The sequence below is a fragment of the Osmerus eperlanus genome, chromosome 15 (assembly GCF_963692335.1).
Source record: "Osmerus eperlanus chromosome 15, fOsmEpe2.1, whole genome shotgun sequence".
NCBI lineage: Eukaryota > Metazoa > Chordata > Actinopteri > Osmeriformes > Osmeridae > Osmerus > Osmerus eperlanus.
The window spans coordinates 10,925,916-10,941,199 of NC_085032.1; the positions used below are offsets into that span (position 1 = coordinate 10,925,916).

General features: G+C 42.8%; 2 protein-coding genes across 3 annotated transcripts; one reads left to right on the forward strand and one right to left on the reverse strand.

Annotated features, from left to right (window-relative positions):
• Positions 1-6,429: 6,429 nt before the first annotated feature.
• Positions 6,430-12,656, reverse strand: arl8 (ADP-ribosylation factor-like 8). The gene is made up of 6 exons (XM_062480076.1): positions 12,265-12,656; positions 10,235-10,295; positions 9,939-10,086; positions 9,026-9,109; positions 8,607-8,758; positions 6,430-8,445 (listed from the first exon to the last, which is right to left on the reverse strand). The coding sequence occupies exons 1-6, from the start codon at positions 12,308-12,310 to the stop codon at positions 8,397-8,399; spliced, it is 540 nt and encodes a 179-aa protein (XP_062336060.1). The 5' UTR covers positions 12,311-12,656; the 3' UTR covers positions 6,430-8,396.
• Positions 12,657-12,894: 238 nt separating this feature from the next.
• On the forward strand, positions 12,895-15,249 carry LOC134035013 (serine/threonine-protein kinase pim-1-like). Of its 2 annotated transcripts, none has more exons than XM_062479776.1 (8): positions 12,895-12,941; positions 13,208-13,369; positions 13,515-13,609; positions 13,878-13,928; positions 14,105-14,483; positions 14,579-14,755; positions 14,907-15,004; positions 15,137-15,249. In XM_062479776.1, the coding sequence occupies exons 2-7, from the start codon at positions 13,240-13,242 to the stop codon at positions 15,002-15,004; spliced, it is 930 nt and encodes a 309-aa protein (XP_062335760.1). In that variant the 5' UTR covers positions 12,895-12,941; positions 13,208-13,239; the 3' UTR covers positions 15,137-15,249. The 2 variants fall into 2 exon arrangements, with proteins under 2 accessions (XP_062335760.1, XP_062335759.1); XM_062479775.1 differs by having other exon boundaries at positions 12,909-12,941; positions 13,156-13,369.
• The last annotated feature ends 35 nt before the right edge of the window (positions 15,250-15,284 follow it).

The following is a 15,284-nucleotide window of genomic DNA, read 5'->3' on the forward strand; positions in this document are numbered from 1 at the left end:
CAGATGCAAGTGCTTGGAACATAAAACAACGTATTATGAAATGTTCACTAACTACTAACTAAATGTGGACAAATAAATATGTAAGCCTTCACACCTCAAGTTACTGCATTCTAACATTGGCAAACCTTAGCAAACTATCAATGCTCTCTGAACAGCCACACTCTCTTTAGCAGCTTTATATTTCATGTGGATTTCTGTGTTTTGGTTTACACTTCTATAACAGTTTACAGAGCCATGAATATTTATGTAAAAAGCTGTATGTGGAAAACAAACCCAGTCTTGTTGACTTTCCATTCGTCATCGTAATGGCTTTTCCCATTCTGTCGCTTTTGGACAGCTGGTTAATTAGAATGCATTAAAAAGAAAAGAATCGTCACCGTTGTGAATTCTGCCTTGCTTTTTACATCCCAACTCATTATGCCTATTAGTCGCATTGCATATCAGCCGTGGTTTTAATCTCTACGTCTTTACGGTAGGATTTGATTTCGGGAGCCTATTTACCAAAGCAATAGCCTATATCGACCAACCGCGAAAAACGTAGATAATAAAAATCAGGATTGAACATGAAGTGTAGATGAGCTTGACAGGTGGAGTGTGCTGGGAGATGAAAACCGTTTCGTGAACCAACCAAGCATTAACACACCCATCTGTCAAGAGCATGCCAGCTCCACCAAGCTGCCACCTCTCAATGATGTGAGGGGCAACGTGCCACACGCCAAGGAAGATTTGGGGTTATATTATGAAACATTAACGGAGCTTGTGAGGTATGATCACAGTAACATACATCACCAGAATCACTGTATTGCTTTATACATGGCCAGACTGTAATATACAGGGGGGAACTACTTTCCTCAGGCCTCCAGGGAAATCTGTTCCCCCTGTGTTCTCAGTATAAAAGACTGGTGTATAGATAAAACTTGTTATACATAATGATCACAGTAACTTACATCACCAGAATCACTGTGTTGCTTTATACATGGCCAGACTGTAATATACAGAGGGGGAACCAATTTACTCAGGCCTCCAGGGAAATCTGTTCCCCCTGTGTTCTCAGTGTAAAAGACTGGTGTATAGATAAAACGTGTTATACATAATGATCACAGTAACTTACATCACCAGCATCACTGTATTGCCTGCAAAAAAATGACATGGGCTGAATCAGATGTATTGACTGTCCTCTCTGATAAAACTATGTGCAGCTTTTATAAATCTCCCCTATTTAACAAGACAGGGAGCTGAGGACAGCCACACACACATGCACACTCACACGAACTGCCAAAAACACATCCTCACACCAGTTGAAAGAACCTTAAGAGTTCTGTCTTTAAGCTGTATCATACTGTAGGCCATTTAACATGATGAACTAGGATAGGACCAATAATGTGGCATGACATTTTGAGTTGCAAAGGGTCTCTAGGAACACCTTGAAGTCAGCAAGAGGTGATAAATTAGGATGCAGATTTCCTCCATTGCTAATTGTATCTTATTATCCATGTCTTGTACACCTTTCTACATTACCATAGGATGGTTGTTGCTCATGTATTTTCATTTCCTATCACTCACATTAATAGCTAATACGTAACAGAGACAGGCTGCTAATCTGCAGTGATTAAATAGTGTTCCATGTGACTGGCTGCTAATGGGCTGCCATTCATTAACACCTCAACGGCAGTTAAATACAAAACTCATCCACTTATTGTAGAAAAAGAGGAGGTACAATAATATAAAATCATATTACATGTTGCATGTTTCCTAGAAACACCTGAAAAGTTACATTGAATACAAATTATAATATATTCTATTTTCTCTCCTTTGCTTCCACCAAAACTTCAGCCTTTTCATTCAGTGAATATAATTCACCATGCCGAAGGTCCAGAATGGTATCTTCATCATCAAGGAAGCTTGAGGGACAGGTTAATATGTCCGAATTTCCGGAAGGTTCTTAAAGGAAGAGCACTTCCTCCCCTGGGTACAGTACCTCATCTGGCTTCAACATAGGCGACAGCTTTTAACCTGTCAAAACAGATTAATCGGTATGTTTTCACACAGCAGAACCCAAGGACACTGCTGACCGACCAACTAGTTTAATTCTGCTGCATTGTGTTGGAGTAAATGGCATTTAGATAACTGACCGAAGAGCATCTGTCTAGATATGAAACTGATCTCTTAATCTTTGAAGAAATATAAGGACGATAAAAGCATGAAACCAGCTGAATGGGTAAATAACAAATATTCTCCTGAGAAACAGTATTGTGAAGGCATTAGAGACACTGTCCAAGGGGATATTATTACCATTCTTTTGTTCTTAAAGGAAGAATCGAGAAAACTATTGTCTTCATCCAGGAGAGCATCCAGACTACAATCTGTTATGACCTGAAACAAGCACATAGGGCATTGTAAGATAAAACAGGACTGAATTTATTCTGCCTTTCCTTCAGATCTCAGACATAGCAGATAGGCTTCATGCAGGTCACGCTGGCTAATAGGTAGGATGGGGAAGTTAGTGGAATTGCCGTAAGAATTGCAGTCTTTGTCTGTGTGATGACCCATTGCCCCATGCCCTGCCCACCAGTGCCATCCTATACCCACCTGTCTGTGCCAGTCTATAATTTGCCTCCTGTTCCTTCTGCTCACTGCCAGGCCATATCAGCTGTGACCCTCTCCCCTCCAATCAACTCATCCAGTCACCAGCAGGGCCTTCTGCCACTTACAGATACAGATGGCAGACTAGCCACAACTTCCCTTCAGAACTCAAGACCAGAAAGAGGAAGTTATTTTGTACAGTATCTCCTTTGTAGCAGGCTATGAAAACGAATTCTGGCCTTGATTGTTTTTTTGATGTCAATCGATGAGAGGTTTGGCACTTTTCTCTGCTTCTTTTGTTGGAATCTCAGGTTATGTTTGAAATCAATGGAGATTCTTCAATATCCTGCCATTCTGAGCATTCTGTGAGCACAAATGCTCTATTATGAAGCAGAAAGGTTATTTAAATCGCAGGCCTCTCTTTTCAGTGTGACCTCCTGCTTGAGTTTCAGTTAAGAAAGTTAAGAACACAGACGGGACCAAGTGTGGCTTTAATGGTTTCTTGTTTCAATTCAAGTACATTTTAAGGAATAACCCATGGAAAATACTATCTGTCAGCATATAAATAACTTAATAGGTTAGATGACATGCATACAAACTGTCAGAGACATAGAAACTTCAGGAAACTATAACTTTTATTTAATCAAGCTTCCTTGAGAAAGACCACACAACAGCACATCCAGTTTAGAAGCAGAAACTGAACGTCATATCAGGATTAGCAGGTGAAAAACACATTCATTCCTCACTGAGGATATTTTGGCAACATGTATTTCTGGAAGATGCGCTTTCTTCAGAAATTGTGTACCAGAGATCTCTGCTTTGGAGCATCAGAGAAGTATTACAGTTTGATAAGGGGTAAAAATGCTAGGGGAGTGTGAATGCATGTTTAGGAGCCTGAATGATAAGATGTGGGTTGTTGACCAAACACCCTCTGAAACTTTACATAAGTTAATCTCCTCTCCCACATAAGCTTTGTGGGAGGGGAGATAGTAGACTTGCAATGTATGCTACATCAACAAAGACACAGTGCCACCATACTTTCCCACTGCTTTTTGCGTAAATCACGTTAATGGGGGGTCATTCATTCATCCATGAAGGAACTGCAGGTCCTATTGTCTTCCTAGTTTCTGACTGTGCTACCTATCATGTGAATGTAACAGATCCTGCATCCTGGCCAAATGCAAATTAAGGCATGAATACATAAAATATGTATTCATGATCTCAACCTAAAGAGAATAGAAGAGAGTACTCAGGATGTTACCATGGAGACACACAATGTTTGACGTGTAACCAGTCATAATGCTTAAGGGGAGTGACTTTTGATAGATTCATATTCCAATTGCTATTTAGTTGATATTGAAAAGATGCACCAGATGGCTTATAGAATTCCAAATGATCATTAGATTTAGAAGATTATATGACAAAACTCAGTACAAGTTTTAGTTGACTGAACGTTTAAAAAAGCTCAGGTTTTCTTTCCCTTTTCTTGTCATAAGTAGACCATCACAGCATTGCTGACACTCCTGGAGGGCCAACAAGCTATGATAGCAGAGAACTGACAAAGAGAGGGATGTTTCAAAAGTGAATTTACTGAATTTCCGATGGTATTTTCTGCAAGATACCAGACACTGCTCAACAGGTTCACATTTAATCTATATTCCTTTGGACTTGGGAACCTTTATTTGTAGAATAATAATAACACATCATTAATCCTTGTTGTTTCAGAAGTCAGGCAGTCTGGCTTCAGTTTGGATCTGGCCTACCCAAGGCTGTTGCGTACAATTAGACTTTACAGACTGAATCTTGTCATGGGAAGCCCATGGACAGATCCATCAGGGCTTCCCAGGTCTGCCCCTCCCAAACAGGACGTCTCTTCAGTCCAGTCATACATTAACATCAAACCCCCGAAAGGCTTTCAAACCAGAAACATGTCTTGTGCTGTTGTCATGACCATAAACTTTGAATAACACCTTTCCTAGTCATTTCAGTGCTCGCCACTTGAGAAAAGACTAACTTGGTAACGGCAGTGAATGTGAGAGAGGCTGATGAGCGATGAGTGTGTTAACAAAGCTTGTCTCCAGGCTGGAAGGGGACCGTCACCATCTGTCCCCATCCCTGATGTGAGAGAACAACGCTCTGCACCACAGATGGTTCTGAGTGCATGCAAATCACACTGGCCAATCACAAGTAGCCGCTGAACAACACCAGCCAATCACAAACGACCATCAAAGAACACCTTCCAATCGTAAACAGCTGTCAAAGAACACCAGTCCCCCCCCCCCCCTCCCCTCTCCGTCGGGGCGCATGATGAGGAAGTGGTAAATGGCCGTGTGATGCAGAGGAATTTTAGAAGGAATAAGTAGGAGGGAACAGAAGGGGTGACGTGGTGCTTTCCTATCGCCCAATGAAACATGAACTAGAGTCTGGCTGAGACATCCATTTTCCTTACTATGAAGTTGTTTAGCCCAACGATATTGGTATGGATTACAGCTCAGCACCACTCTTCATTAGATGAGTCATTAAGAGGTCAGTTGTGACTGATGCCAGATCTTGCTCCTAATGATCCCAACCTGTAGATCAATCCATGTTCCTCTTTTTTTTTCCTCCCTCCATCTCTGCCATCGCTTCCTGATCTCATGTTTCCCTTGTTCTCCCTCCTTTCTTTTTTTCATTCAATGTTTTGGTTCACACCTCCTTATGGCCTCATCTCTTGTCCAATCATCCCTGTCGGCTCCAAGTCAAGCTACTTTTATTTAACAAGAACTGATTGTCCAATATCAACACAGGTAGGTCAACAAATGAGGTATTTCTAATGACCTCACTTGCTGTAGTACTGAAGAAACAACCCCACAAAGTCCATTTCTGAAATAACTGTCTGGGACATACTGTTATATCTGGTCTGGGTGGTAATGGTGATCTGCATGTGCAGCTTCAAATCTTTCATTCTCGAACTAATGACCTTTCAAGACATTGTTTCGACACCGCTGCAAGACGGATGAAGGCACATAAACATGATTAATGGCATCCAAAAGCTTGGACAATGAACCAAAAGAAAACAGTTTCTGCCTGCTGCAGAAAAACACCGCAAAATTAATCGTGCTGAAAAAAAGCTGAATCGTCTAATTGAAATCAAGTTTCTTCCGATGTTCAAATAGGCCAACTGATTACCTACACTGTATGCTTTATAATCTTTACGTGAGAGGAAGAGGAGGAAACAGTGAAGAAAAGAGAGAAGGGATGAGATAGGAGACAGCAGGGAGGAGATAGGAGACAGCAGGCAGTTCCATTCAGAACCATCCACAGTGGAATGCTCCCTCTCAACCCCATGTCATGATCCATATAGAAGACTAGCATTTCCATCTGGTAATGGTGTTACTTAGCTAAAGAGGGGAGGCCTACTAAAACTGCCTCTTCACAGATCCAGCTCTTCAGTCAAGCTGTAATAAATGTTTTAAGTGGCCCATCGATCAGAATGGTATTCTCTCAAGAGCCATTTAGACTGATGCCCTCAATACTAGATTGCAACATTAAGGTGTCAAATGCTTCAGTTAAGACTAAAGAAACCTCATATACATGTACAGAGTGCACTGCACAGATTATGAAATGGTGCTATTGGATTTTATGGACTTTAAAGGTTGACATAAAGGTGTTATGCTGCCACCTAGTTGATGTTGATGTCATCGTACAGCAGTTGTAGATCTAAATTCCACATACAGTTTACCTGAGGATTGTATGTAAAACCTTTAAGCTCCATTTCATATCAAATGACTTCTCTATAATTGTCCCATTCACATTTACAAATGGCTTCCATTTCTAAGTAGTAATAACTCGAAAAACAGCCATCAGTTTCAAAATAAAGGTTTATTAAAAATGAAATAAAAAATGGAAATGCATGACACAGATCGTACCTGTCATCCCCTGATTTTAAAGTGACTGTCCCCCAGCTGAATATGTGACGAACAGCACGAGTGAAACCACAACATGATACTGTGATCATTGTCCTGCGTTCCAATGGTGAAATACTGAAGACCAGAGCAATAGTCTGGTCAAGAGCCTCAGACCCAGAGACACTATAGAACCATCATCACCATCCACACTCATGACTTGTACTTTCAATAAGATCCTATTTAACACTGAAACCCTCTTGCAACTGCCACCACTCAGTCTCTTTGGCCACTACAGAGCTTGGCAGAGAAGGTATAGGAAAATAGAAAGTGACACGGGCATAGATGTTAGAGTATCTTACATCAAAGTCACTGGAGTAACAAGTCCTGCTCATCAGGACGGTCACATAGGCCGAATACTTATGCACGTACACACCTTTAGAATAAGGCTGGGGTCAGTTTGGTGTGGTTTGAAATGAAATGTCTTTTTTCGTTTTGTTTCGTTGGAATAGTCCAAAAATAACAATATGTCCACTGAGAAATGTTTAAATTAAAACTGAACTGACTCAAGCCCTGATTCAGGTGTTTAGACCAGCATCTGCAGAGAAGAAGAAAAAACATGGAGCACATTCCATTCACACACAGCCTGAAATGTTTGTGGCACATTAGGAGGAAGGTCCCTAACCTTCCAGGGCTCCCAAACCCCTGTTCCTGGACAGCTATCCTCCAGTGGGCTTCTGTTCCAACCCCGGTTGTGATTAGGGGCTGCAAGAGGCTTGCTGGGGGAGGGGGTAGAGGGGATGGGGATGATCAACATAGCAACACAGCTGCCAGAGACAAGAGACATGTCATCAGGAACCAGGACTCATTCCAAACACACGACGAAAGGTATGACATAATTCAGCTGGAAGTTAACCTGCTGACCATGACATTGCATAATGTATAAAATATAAACATACACTGTAATAGCAACAAAACAAAAAACTGACATCTGTAGCATCAACATCCACACGATCGTAACGGTTGCATACTGAGGTGAGAATCTACTTTGTTTGAGAGTGTTGTTGAGGTCTGCACCCAGACGCATCCAGCGTCACCTTGTATTAGTCTTTACTTGGCTGATCCCCATCTTGCACCATGGCTCAGGCACCTGGAGACCACAGTTTAACACAGTAGGAACTGGTTTTTAAATTCAGACCATCATAGCTTATGATACTGCAACTGTTACAGTTACCACTGAGAAAATGGTCATGAACTATAAAAAAGAAAAAAGTACAAGATCTGTATACACTACCCCAGTTTATGAGGTAGTGTATAATATTGAACCTGACTGCACCATGAGCATTTAAACATTTATGATAACACCACTGTGTGCTTGTTCGCCAGGGACTAAGCCCATTCTTTGTGCCATCCCAAACAACCAACTGGAACACGCAAAGCCTTAGGTATTGAACTGTTTTGAAAATACAAACCCACCCACAATACACACCCACATAAAATGAAGAACAGTCCAGATAGGCGATGATCCCAGTTATGGTTTGAATATGGCATTCTGACATAAAACTGTAGATGATATGTAGTGATAACAGCATGCATCTATATTTCCACTGTCCTCGGTACATGTCCTAATGTCCCACAAAGAGAAAACAAATTGGTTCTCATGATGACCAGTAGATTCACAGCTAGGCAACCGGCAGTCCTTGTGGTTGAGTTGTGGTCAGACGTCTGTTGACCACTGAGGTTAATACTTGGGGAGGGTCTCTCGCTGTAACAGGTAAGGTTGCGTGTAGTGAAGAGAGGCACCTCTGTGCAGTCTTGAAGTTAGTTGGAACTTTTTGTTTTGTTTTAAAAAGCAGCCACTAAGGGGAGGCTAGGATGCCACCTGATAGGTGGAAAAGGCAGAAAGTCAGTCCATCATTGGGCGAGGGGCTATCTAAGTCCCGCCCTCGAGGTCATCCACTCCAGCCCCTGACACAAGCTGAGAGAGAGAATGGGTTCAGTATCCAGCAAGACATCAGAAAATATAGACTTGTGTGTTTGAGAACTTGAGATAAACTGGGACAATAGACTAAGTTTGTCTTCTGTTCTCTTTATCGTGGGTGTGTGTGTGTGTGAGGTGTCAATGTGCGGCCGTCTCACCCCTCTCCTGTAAGCGCGCAGCACGACTGGATGTGCCAGGGGTGGTCTTTGATGGAGCTGAGGGTGAGGTATTTGGAGATCTCCGCTGCAGACATACAGTCCTTCATATCCTGCTTGTTGGCAAAAATCAACACAGCTGCCTTCCGCAGGTCCTGAAGCAAGAGAAGAATAGGACAGGGGAGGATAGGGGTAAGAGGACAATGAGCACTAGCCTGTACAAGACGTTACATAACAACTGGGACGGAAACTTCTAGTGAACAAGGTGACGGTGGGAAGTCTGACTTGGGTGAATGGACAGGATGTGTCGTAACAGAGCCTAAAAGGCTGGAGTAGAATCCCTATCTGTGATAAGATAGGACAAGTATGGCACAGTTTTTCTCACTGTGTGTGTGTGTGTACGCACAAAACAGAAGGGTTACCTCGTGAGCCAGCATCCGGTAGAGCTCCTCTTTGGAGATGACCAGCCTCTCTCTGTCCGTACTGTCCACCACCAATATGATGAACTAGAAATAAGAGAAGACACGTGACTCGCACATGTGACCGGAGCCTCCACCAATGACGAGGTGCTGTGAGGCACGGTGGGAGGGGATTTCCTACTGGAGCGGTCTGGGTCACAACAAAAGGGTGGCTAGGCTTCCATATGCATCTACAGTGACTACAGAGACAAGGAAGAATCAGGTGGTCTACATGTGAGTGGATGTGTTCAGACACACAAACAATACAATAGGAGGGGGTAGGATGCCGAGTGAGGGAGACCCATTGTCAGCGCTGTGTGTAAATGAAAAGCAAGCAGAGTGCTATGCTGAAGTGTACAGAATAAACACGGGCCGTGCTAGATAACAGGCTTGACCATGGGGGGGATTTACACAGATATTTTTTTCCAGGACTACTCTCCCTCTTAAACCCTCCTCCTACTCATCGTCCTCCTCCGTCCTGGCCCCATAGAGGCCGGTCCTGACCCCTCCTTTCAGACCGCGCCTTTGTAGCAGGGTGACCCTTGACCTGGGAGGCCTCTGCAGCCGTCTGTGCTCTGAACAAATACACCAGCTGCTGTGAGTGTGAGGTGGGGGGGGGGCTACTGCAGCAGGATGCTACTTTTGTTCTCCTGTCCAACAACATCTATGAGGGATTATGGAGCCCCGCTGCAAAGTCACAGGCAAAGTAGCAGCGCACACAGACGCCACAGGCTGCTGCCAGCCAGCCATGTCTATTCATGCATACAGGCCAGGGTAGTTCACATCCTGCCTGCGGAGGTAGAGTGTGCGTTTGGGTGTGTGTGAGAGAGCGAGCGAGCGAGAAAGAGATGGAGCGTGTGTGAGTGTTAGGACCCACCTCAGTGTTGGAGTAGTAGGTGTTCCAGGAGGACCTGAGAGACTCCTGGCCTCCGATATCCCACATGAGGAAGTGGGTGTTCTTCACCACTATCTCCTCCACGTTGCTGCCGATGGTGGGTGACGTGTGAACCACCTCGTTCATCAGACTGGCAGGGGGGAAGGAGATCAGAATGTTACAGTTAGGTTGAGGGATGGAGGGAGAGACACCGAGAAGCCATACACCGATAGTGAGAGAGACGGACAGGGAGATAAAGACAAAAAAGATGCATGAAAAGAAAGAAAAGATATACTCACAACTGGTACAGTATTGTGGTCTTTCCAGCATTGTCCAGCCCAACAATTATGACCTTGTGTTCTGAAACATTAAAAACATCTACATTAGCAACATGATTGTCTGAAACTCCAATATCAGTGGAGCCACATCTTAACAAACTAGAATTTACCCTTCATGCCAGTCACTCATATGCATCGCTAATGAAAACAATACCAAGTAAGGAATGACTTCTGACTTCTGGGAATGGCCTACTGCCAAACTGACCTAGTTTGTGCTATGTTCCATTCAGAATTTTCCTTCCTGGTATTCACACAGTTTGTTTTACAAGCACCCATTCACAAAGTCATGACATTTCCTTCCAAAGCCTTAACTTTTTGTTCTGATCGTCATTTGTCTTTGAGCATAGCTTTGTCTATCCTTGCCTAACTTAACCCAGCCCCACAATTCCCCATAGCAGGATTCACTTTACTGCCATGCTGTTATAGGAGATTTAACACCTGTTTGTCAAACAGGGAGCCATGAAAGACCAAAAGGCCGTATCAAAGCAGGCACGTCCGTGGTAGAATATCTCACATGAGTGTTTTGACTTCTCAACCTCTGGAGGCTGAGTGTGGGAGACTGGAAGGAAGACCGGTCAGAGGGCCCATGATACTGACAGGCCTGGCGTCAGATACAGGATGATGTTGAATTCCTATTACTTCCTACAAAATAGACAGTGCTTCACTGCATCTCTATGCCTCAGCCAATACAGCCACGAAACTCAATAAACTGGTCATGTCCAACATGCATACGTTTTTGGTGCTCCTACTTAAGATAATAGTAGAATACTATTATTTATTTATGATTACCACTGTGTTACTGATAGGCCTACATGATTTAGGCTAAAGTTGAAAGCACAACAAACAAACTCCAAATGTAATCTAATAATAGTACGACTCAATCTCACAATTTCACTAACATCTCACTGTCTCTGAGTGAGTGAAACGAAATACACTGAGAGAGGTCCAAGACACTAATCCAGGTATTAGGTTGGGATTAGCTATCCAGTGCTGCTGTAAAAAGGTAGGTGGGCCCTAGCACAGCTTTTCCCACCACTACCAAGGAATTAGGCCACAGACAGCTCCCACAGACAGCCACAGGATATACTCCAAATCATTACATCATTTCAAAGCAGAGACAATGGGAAGGCCTAGCCCTTAGTTGTATATTTAAAAAAAAAAAACTCTTAAAGTTGACAGTCTCAGCAATTTATTGTACACTTCAACTCACCACATTTCAAATAGAAGTTGAATTCTGGTATTTAAAAACTTGAGACCACATCTGAAATTTCAGTGAACTATGGACAGACTCCTAAAAGCACCCCAGTTCCACTTTTTTCTTCAGACCCTGAAGATCTGTTCCTCTGCATCTGAACCTTCGTTTGTGTAACAATGGAATAGAAAAGGGGCACAAACACTAAACACTCGACCAATACACTTATGTTTTTGCCCAACCTCTTGGTCATTTACATTACATCTAATATCATTGTATTGCAGTCGACCACGACAAATAGCAAGCTAAAACACGTAAACGTGTCAGCAATTGGACATCCAATCTTATCAAGAAGTGATAAGTCACAAGTTAGCTAGCTGAACAGAATCATGTCCACACATTGCGCAATACATTTTTCTCCATGGCATGATACTCAATTTTCAAATCCAGTTACCTCGCTAGAACCTCATCCTAGCAAGTTGGCATGGTAGCTAGTGCGGCCACTGCGAACTCACGTGTCTTGACTTTATTCCCTGGATGGATTGATAAAGGCTGTGCCAGAATTCTGAATACCAACGCAATTAAAATATGTCTACGTTGATGTTCCAAAACACAATACATCACTTGATAAATAAGTAGCAAGCCTGCTAGCTAAGATATCATGTTTGACACACGACGAACTGAATCTAGCGAGCTAAGTAGCATGTCTAGCTTATTATGATTAGCAATACTGCTAGTTACTACCCCCAGCATCCACCACTGCTGCACATTCCCACGTTGCCAACAAACATCAACTCACCTTGATTGCAGAAGAAACTCCACAGTTTGGCAAATATGAGACCCATAACGACTGATAACGTTGTAGTTGACCTCTTTATAGAAGTGTTTAATTGCCCCCTTTCCTCAACTTTCCAGCCTGCTAGCCTAGCATAAAGATATAGCTCGCTCGCTTCGCCGTGCACAGCCGTAACAAACAGCGTTATTCAAGCGAATACGTATCACCCGTTGTAGCCGAGGACCTCGCATAAAAATCGGCCAAGAAATAATAAATGACAAGCTCATCTAATCCAACACAGTTGTAAGGTCTCAGTTAATGATCGTTCGGCTGCTCAATGCTCATGGCTTTGATCCAGGCAAAAACATCCCGGTGTTCTGTTTCTTCGTTTAAGGCCATCCCCTAACAGTGTCCGGTTTCGTTGATGACGTTGTACTTGGCCATTTGACAGGTCCTTTAAATATGGTTTCTCGTTATAATTTATGATATAACATGATATAACCAATAAAACCAGATCTGGAGATCTGGCACCTTTTGCCTCGCGCACTGCACCTATCTGCAACAACAGGTGCATTGTTTTTTGTGACGCTATACGTCTCTTATGATATCATCAAATGTTAGAACTCCATGGCTGTTACATTTCAGACCCATATTGGTCTACCAGTCAATACCTACACCTCCCACAAAATCTTCAACTCCTGGTAAAGTATCATATTTTTTTAATTTGCTGAAGACACATGTAAATCACAGTAAATCACACATGAACGGCATAGCCTACTAATGCTGTAACAAATGTATGGAATAAAAAACATTACAAGAGAACATTATGTTCAAATTGTCACTCAACTTGTTTGTGCAGATGGTATAAAGTCAGTGAAGATTTAAAGTTTTGATTTATGTACAATAGTTAATGAGGAGGTAACCTTGGCTGAGACAGCGCCCAAATCAGACTGTCCATTGCAACCAGATCAGGTTCATGTACTTACTGATTCACTGAGAATGAAGAGGAAGGGTAATGCACATTTAGGCAGCGGCGAAGGGCAAAGCCCATCCAAAAAGCCTTCTCTGCCCATGCAGGGATGTTCCTCAGCCCCAAAGCCTCAGATCCGACGGAATCCACCACGTAGAGGTTAGCATTATCAACCTTTTCTGAGGCGGAAGTCCCCAGTTTCTCAAAGAGATGGAACAATCAACATTTTTGGGAAAAATAGACAAAAAATAGACGATTAAATATAAAAGTTTATTAACTGTAAGTATCTGTATTTGTATTGCAGCCAGTTTCACATCTCTATACACCGTGGGGGACTTGCTGGGAGAGGGAGGGTATGGAGCTGTCTATGAGGGAAAACGTAAAGAAGACAGCCAAAAGGTGCCCTCAGCGTACCAACAGCGTACCAACACTATATAATATTCTAGACAAACCTTTTCCAAATCCATTTACTAAAAATATACAGTTTATTTAAATAATAGCCTACTATAGACTAATTAGCCAATAATAGGTACATCTCTATTATGGTCAAAGTATAGAAAGCTGACTTGGCCAATGCAGTGATCCCCCCTGTTTGGTAAGTTGCCAAAAGGCCATTAGAATTGTATTAAATATTCAAGAACTTTCTTGTATTTCTCCTCTTTATCAGGTGGCCATTAAGTTTGTCCCGAAGCACACAATGGACTGCTATCTAAAACTCGTTAGTACAGTCTTTGTTGAACCACATCCAGTCGGTCAAGTTAGGAAGTTAAAAACACCTCTAAACATATATGTATACTGGTGTTTTCAACCTCAGTTGTAAGCCAATATTTCTTCTAATATAGAGTACATTGCAAAGGGCGCAATACCTAACTCCCAGCCTTGTGTCCCCTACAGCCTGGAACATCTAGCAGCCTGCCTGTGGAGGTGGCCCTCATGCAGATGGTGAGTGAGCCTCCCACCTGCGAGTATGTGCTGAAGCTGATTGAGTGGTTCGAGCAGCCCAATAAGTTCATCCTGATCCTGGAGAGACCGGATCCGTGCATGGACCTGTTCGACTACACAGAGCAGCTGGGGGGCAGGATGGACGAGGGCCTGGCGAGGGAGATCATGCAGCAGGTGGTTGTGGCTGTGCTGCACTGCCGTGACCGAGGCGTCCTGCACAGGGACATCAAGGTTGAGAATCTACTGTTGAAGACCGACACCCTGAAGGTGAAGCTCATTGACTTTGGCTGTGGAGATCTGCTGAAGGACAAAGTCTACAAGGAATTTGCTGGTGAGGGAATGGGGGCTGACACTGAGTGCTGTTGGAGTGTCACAGCAATAAATATATAAATCAAAACACTATTGTTTGCTGTCTTTCTCATTTAGGCACTGCAGAGTTCTACCCACCAGAGTGGGTGCTGGATGGGAGCTACCAGGGTCGCAAGGCCACTATCTGGTCCCTGGGAGTACTGCTGTTTAACCTGGTCTGTGGAAAGCTTCCCTTTAAGAAGGAGGATGATATTGTGGCTGGACGCCTGTATTTCAGACAAGGGCTTTCCAAATGTAAGAGTTGATTCTATTTTTGTTGTCATGGAGCTTTTTGTCAGTTATCTTGTGATAATGCCAATCATGGTACCAAACTGTTCACAAATATACAGTTTTGCCTGACAATTGTATTTGTGTTTGAAATTATAATTCTTGCCTCATCTTGTAGCAAGCAGGGATCTGATTCGCTGGTGCTTGACACCGAACCCAACTGACAGACCAGACCTGGAGCAAATACTTCAACATGACTGGTTTTCAGAAGTTTAGGTATGTAGCCAGTAAAACAAGCTAGGTATCAGGATAAATGAGAGACATCAATGTAGTCAGTGATTGTTTTGGCTCATTCTCTTAATCTCTGTGTAGTTAATTTTCTTTTCTTTCTTCAATTACACTTTTCAGGTCCCTTAGAAACATGAAAAGGGTGGTGGAGCGTGGTAGGGGGTTTAGGGGTAGTTGGGGTGCCTGGAAAGAAGAAGGATTTAGAGTCTTTTAGACAGTCACATTATACAAAGACAAAAAGTAGAATAGAAATGCTTGAAACAATAAA

Excerpts from the sequence above, each read along its gene's own strand:
- arl8 (XM_062480076.1), bottom strand. The coding sequence starts at position 12,310 with ATGGGTCTCATATTTGCCAAACTGTGGAGTTTCTTCTGCAATCAAG. Across the intron at positions 8,759-9,025 it reads ACCGGATGCTGGCTCACGAG|GACCTGCGGAAGGCAGCTGT; the intron begins GTAACCCTTCTG and ends CTCTTGCTTCAG. Across the intron at positions 8,446-8,606 it reads TGCGCGCTTACAGGAGAGGG|CTTGTGTCAGGGGCTGGAGT; the intron begins GTGAGACGGCCG and ends TCTCTCTCTCAG.
- LOC134035013 (XM_062479776.1), top strand. The coding sequence starts at position 13,240 with ATGAAGAGGAAGGGTAATGCACATTTAGGCAGCGGCGAAGGGCAAAGC. Across the intron at positions 13,370-13,514 it reads ACGGAATCCACCACGTAGAG|CCAGTTTCACATCTCTATAC; the intron begins GTTAGCATTATC and ends TTTGTATTGCAG. Across the intron at positions 13,610-13,877 it reads GTAAAGAAGACAGCCAAAAG|GTGGCCATTAAGTTTGTCCC; the intron begins GTGCCCTCAGCG and ends CCTCTTTATCAG.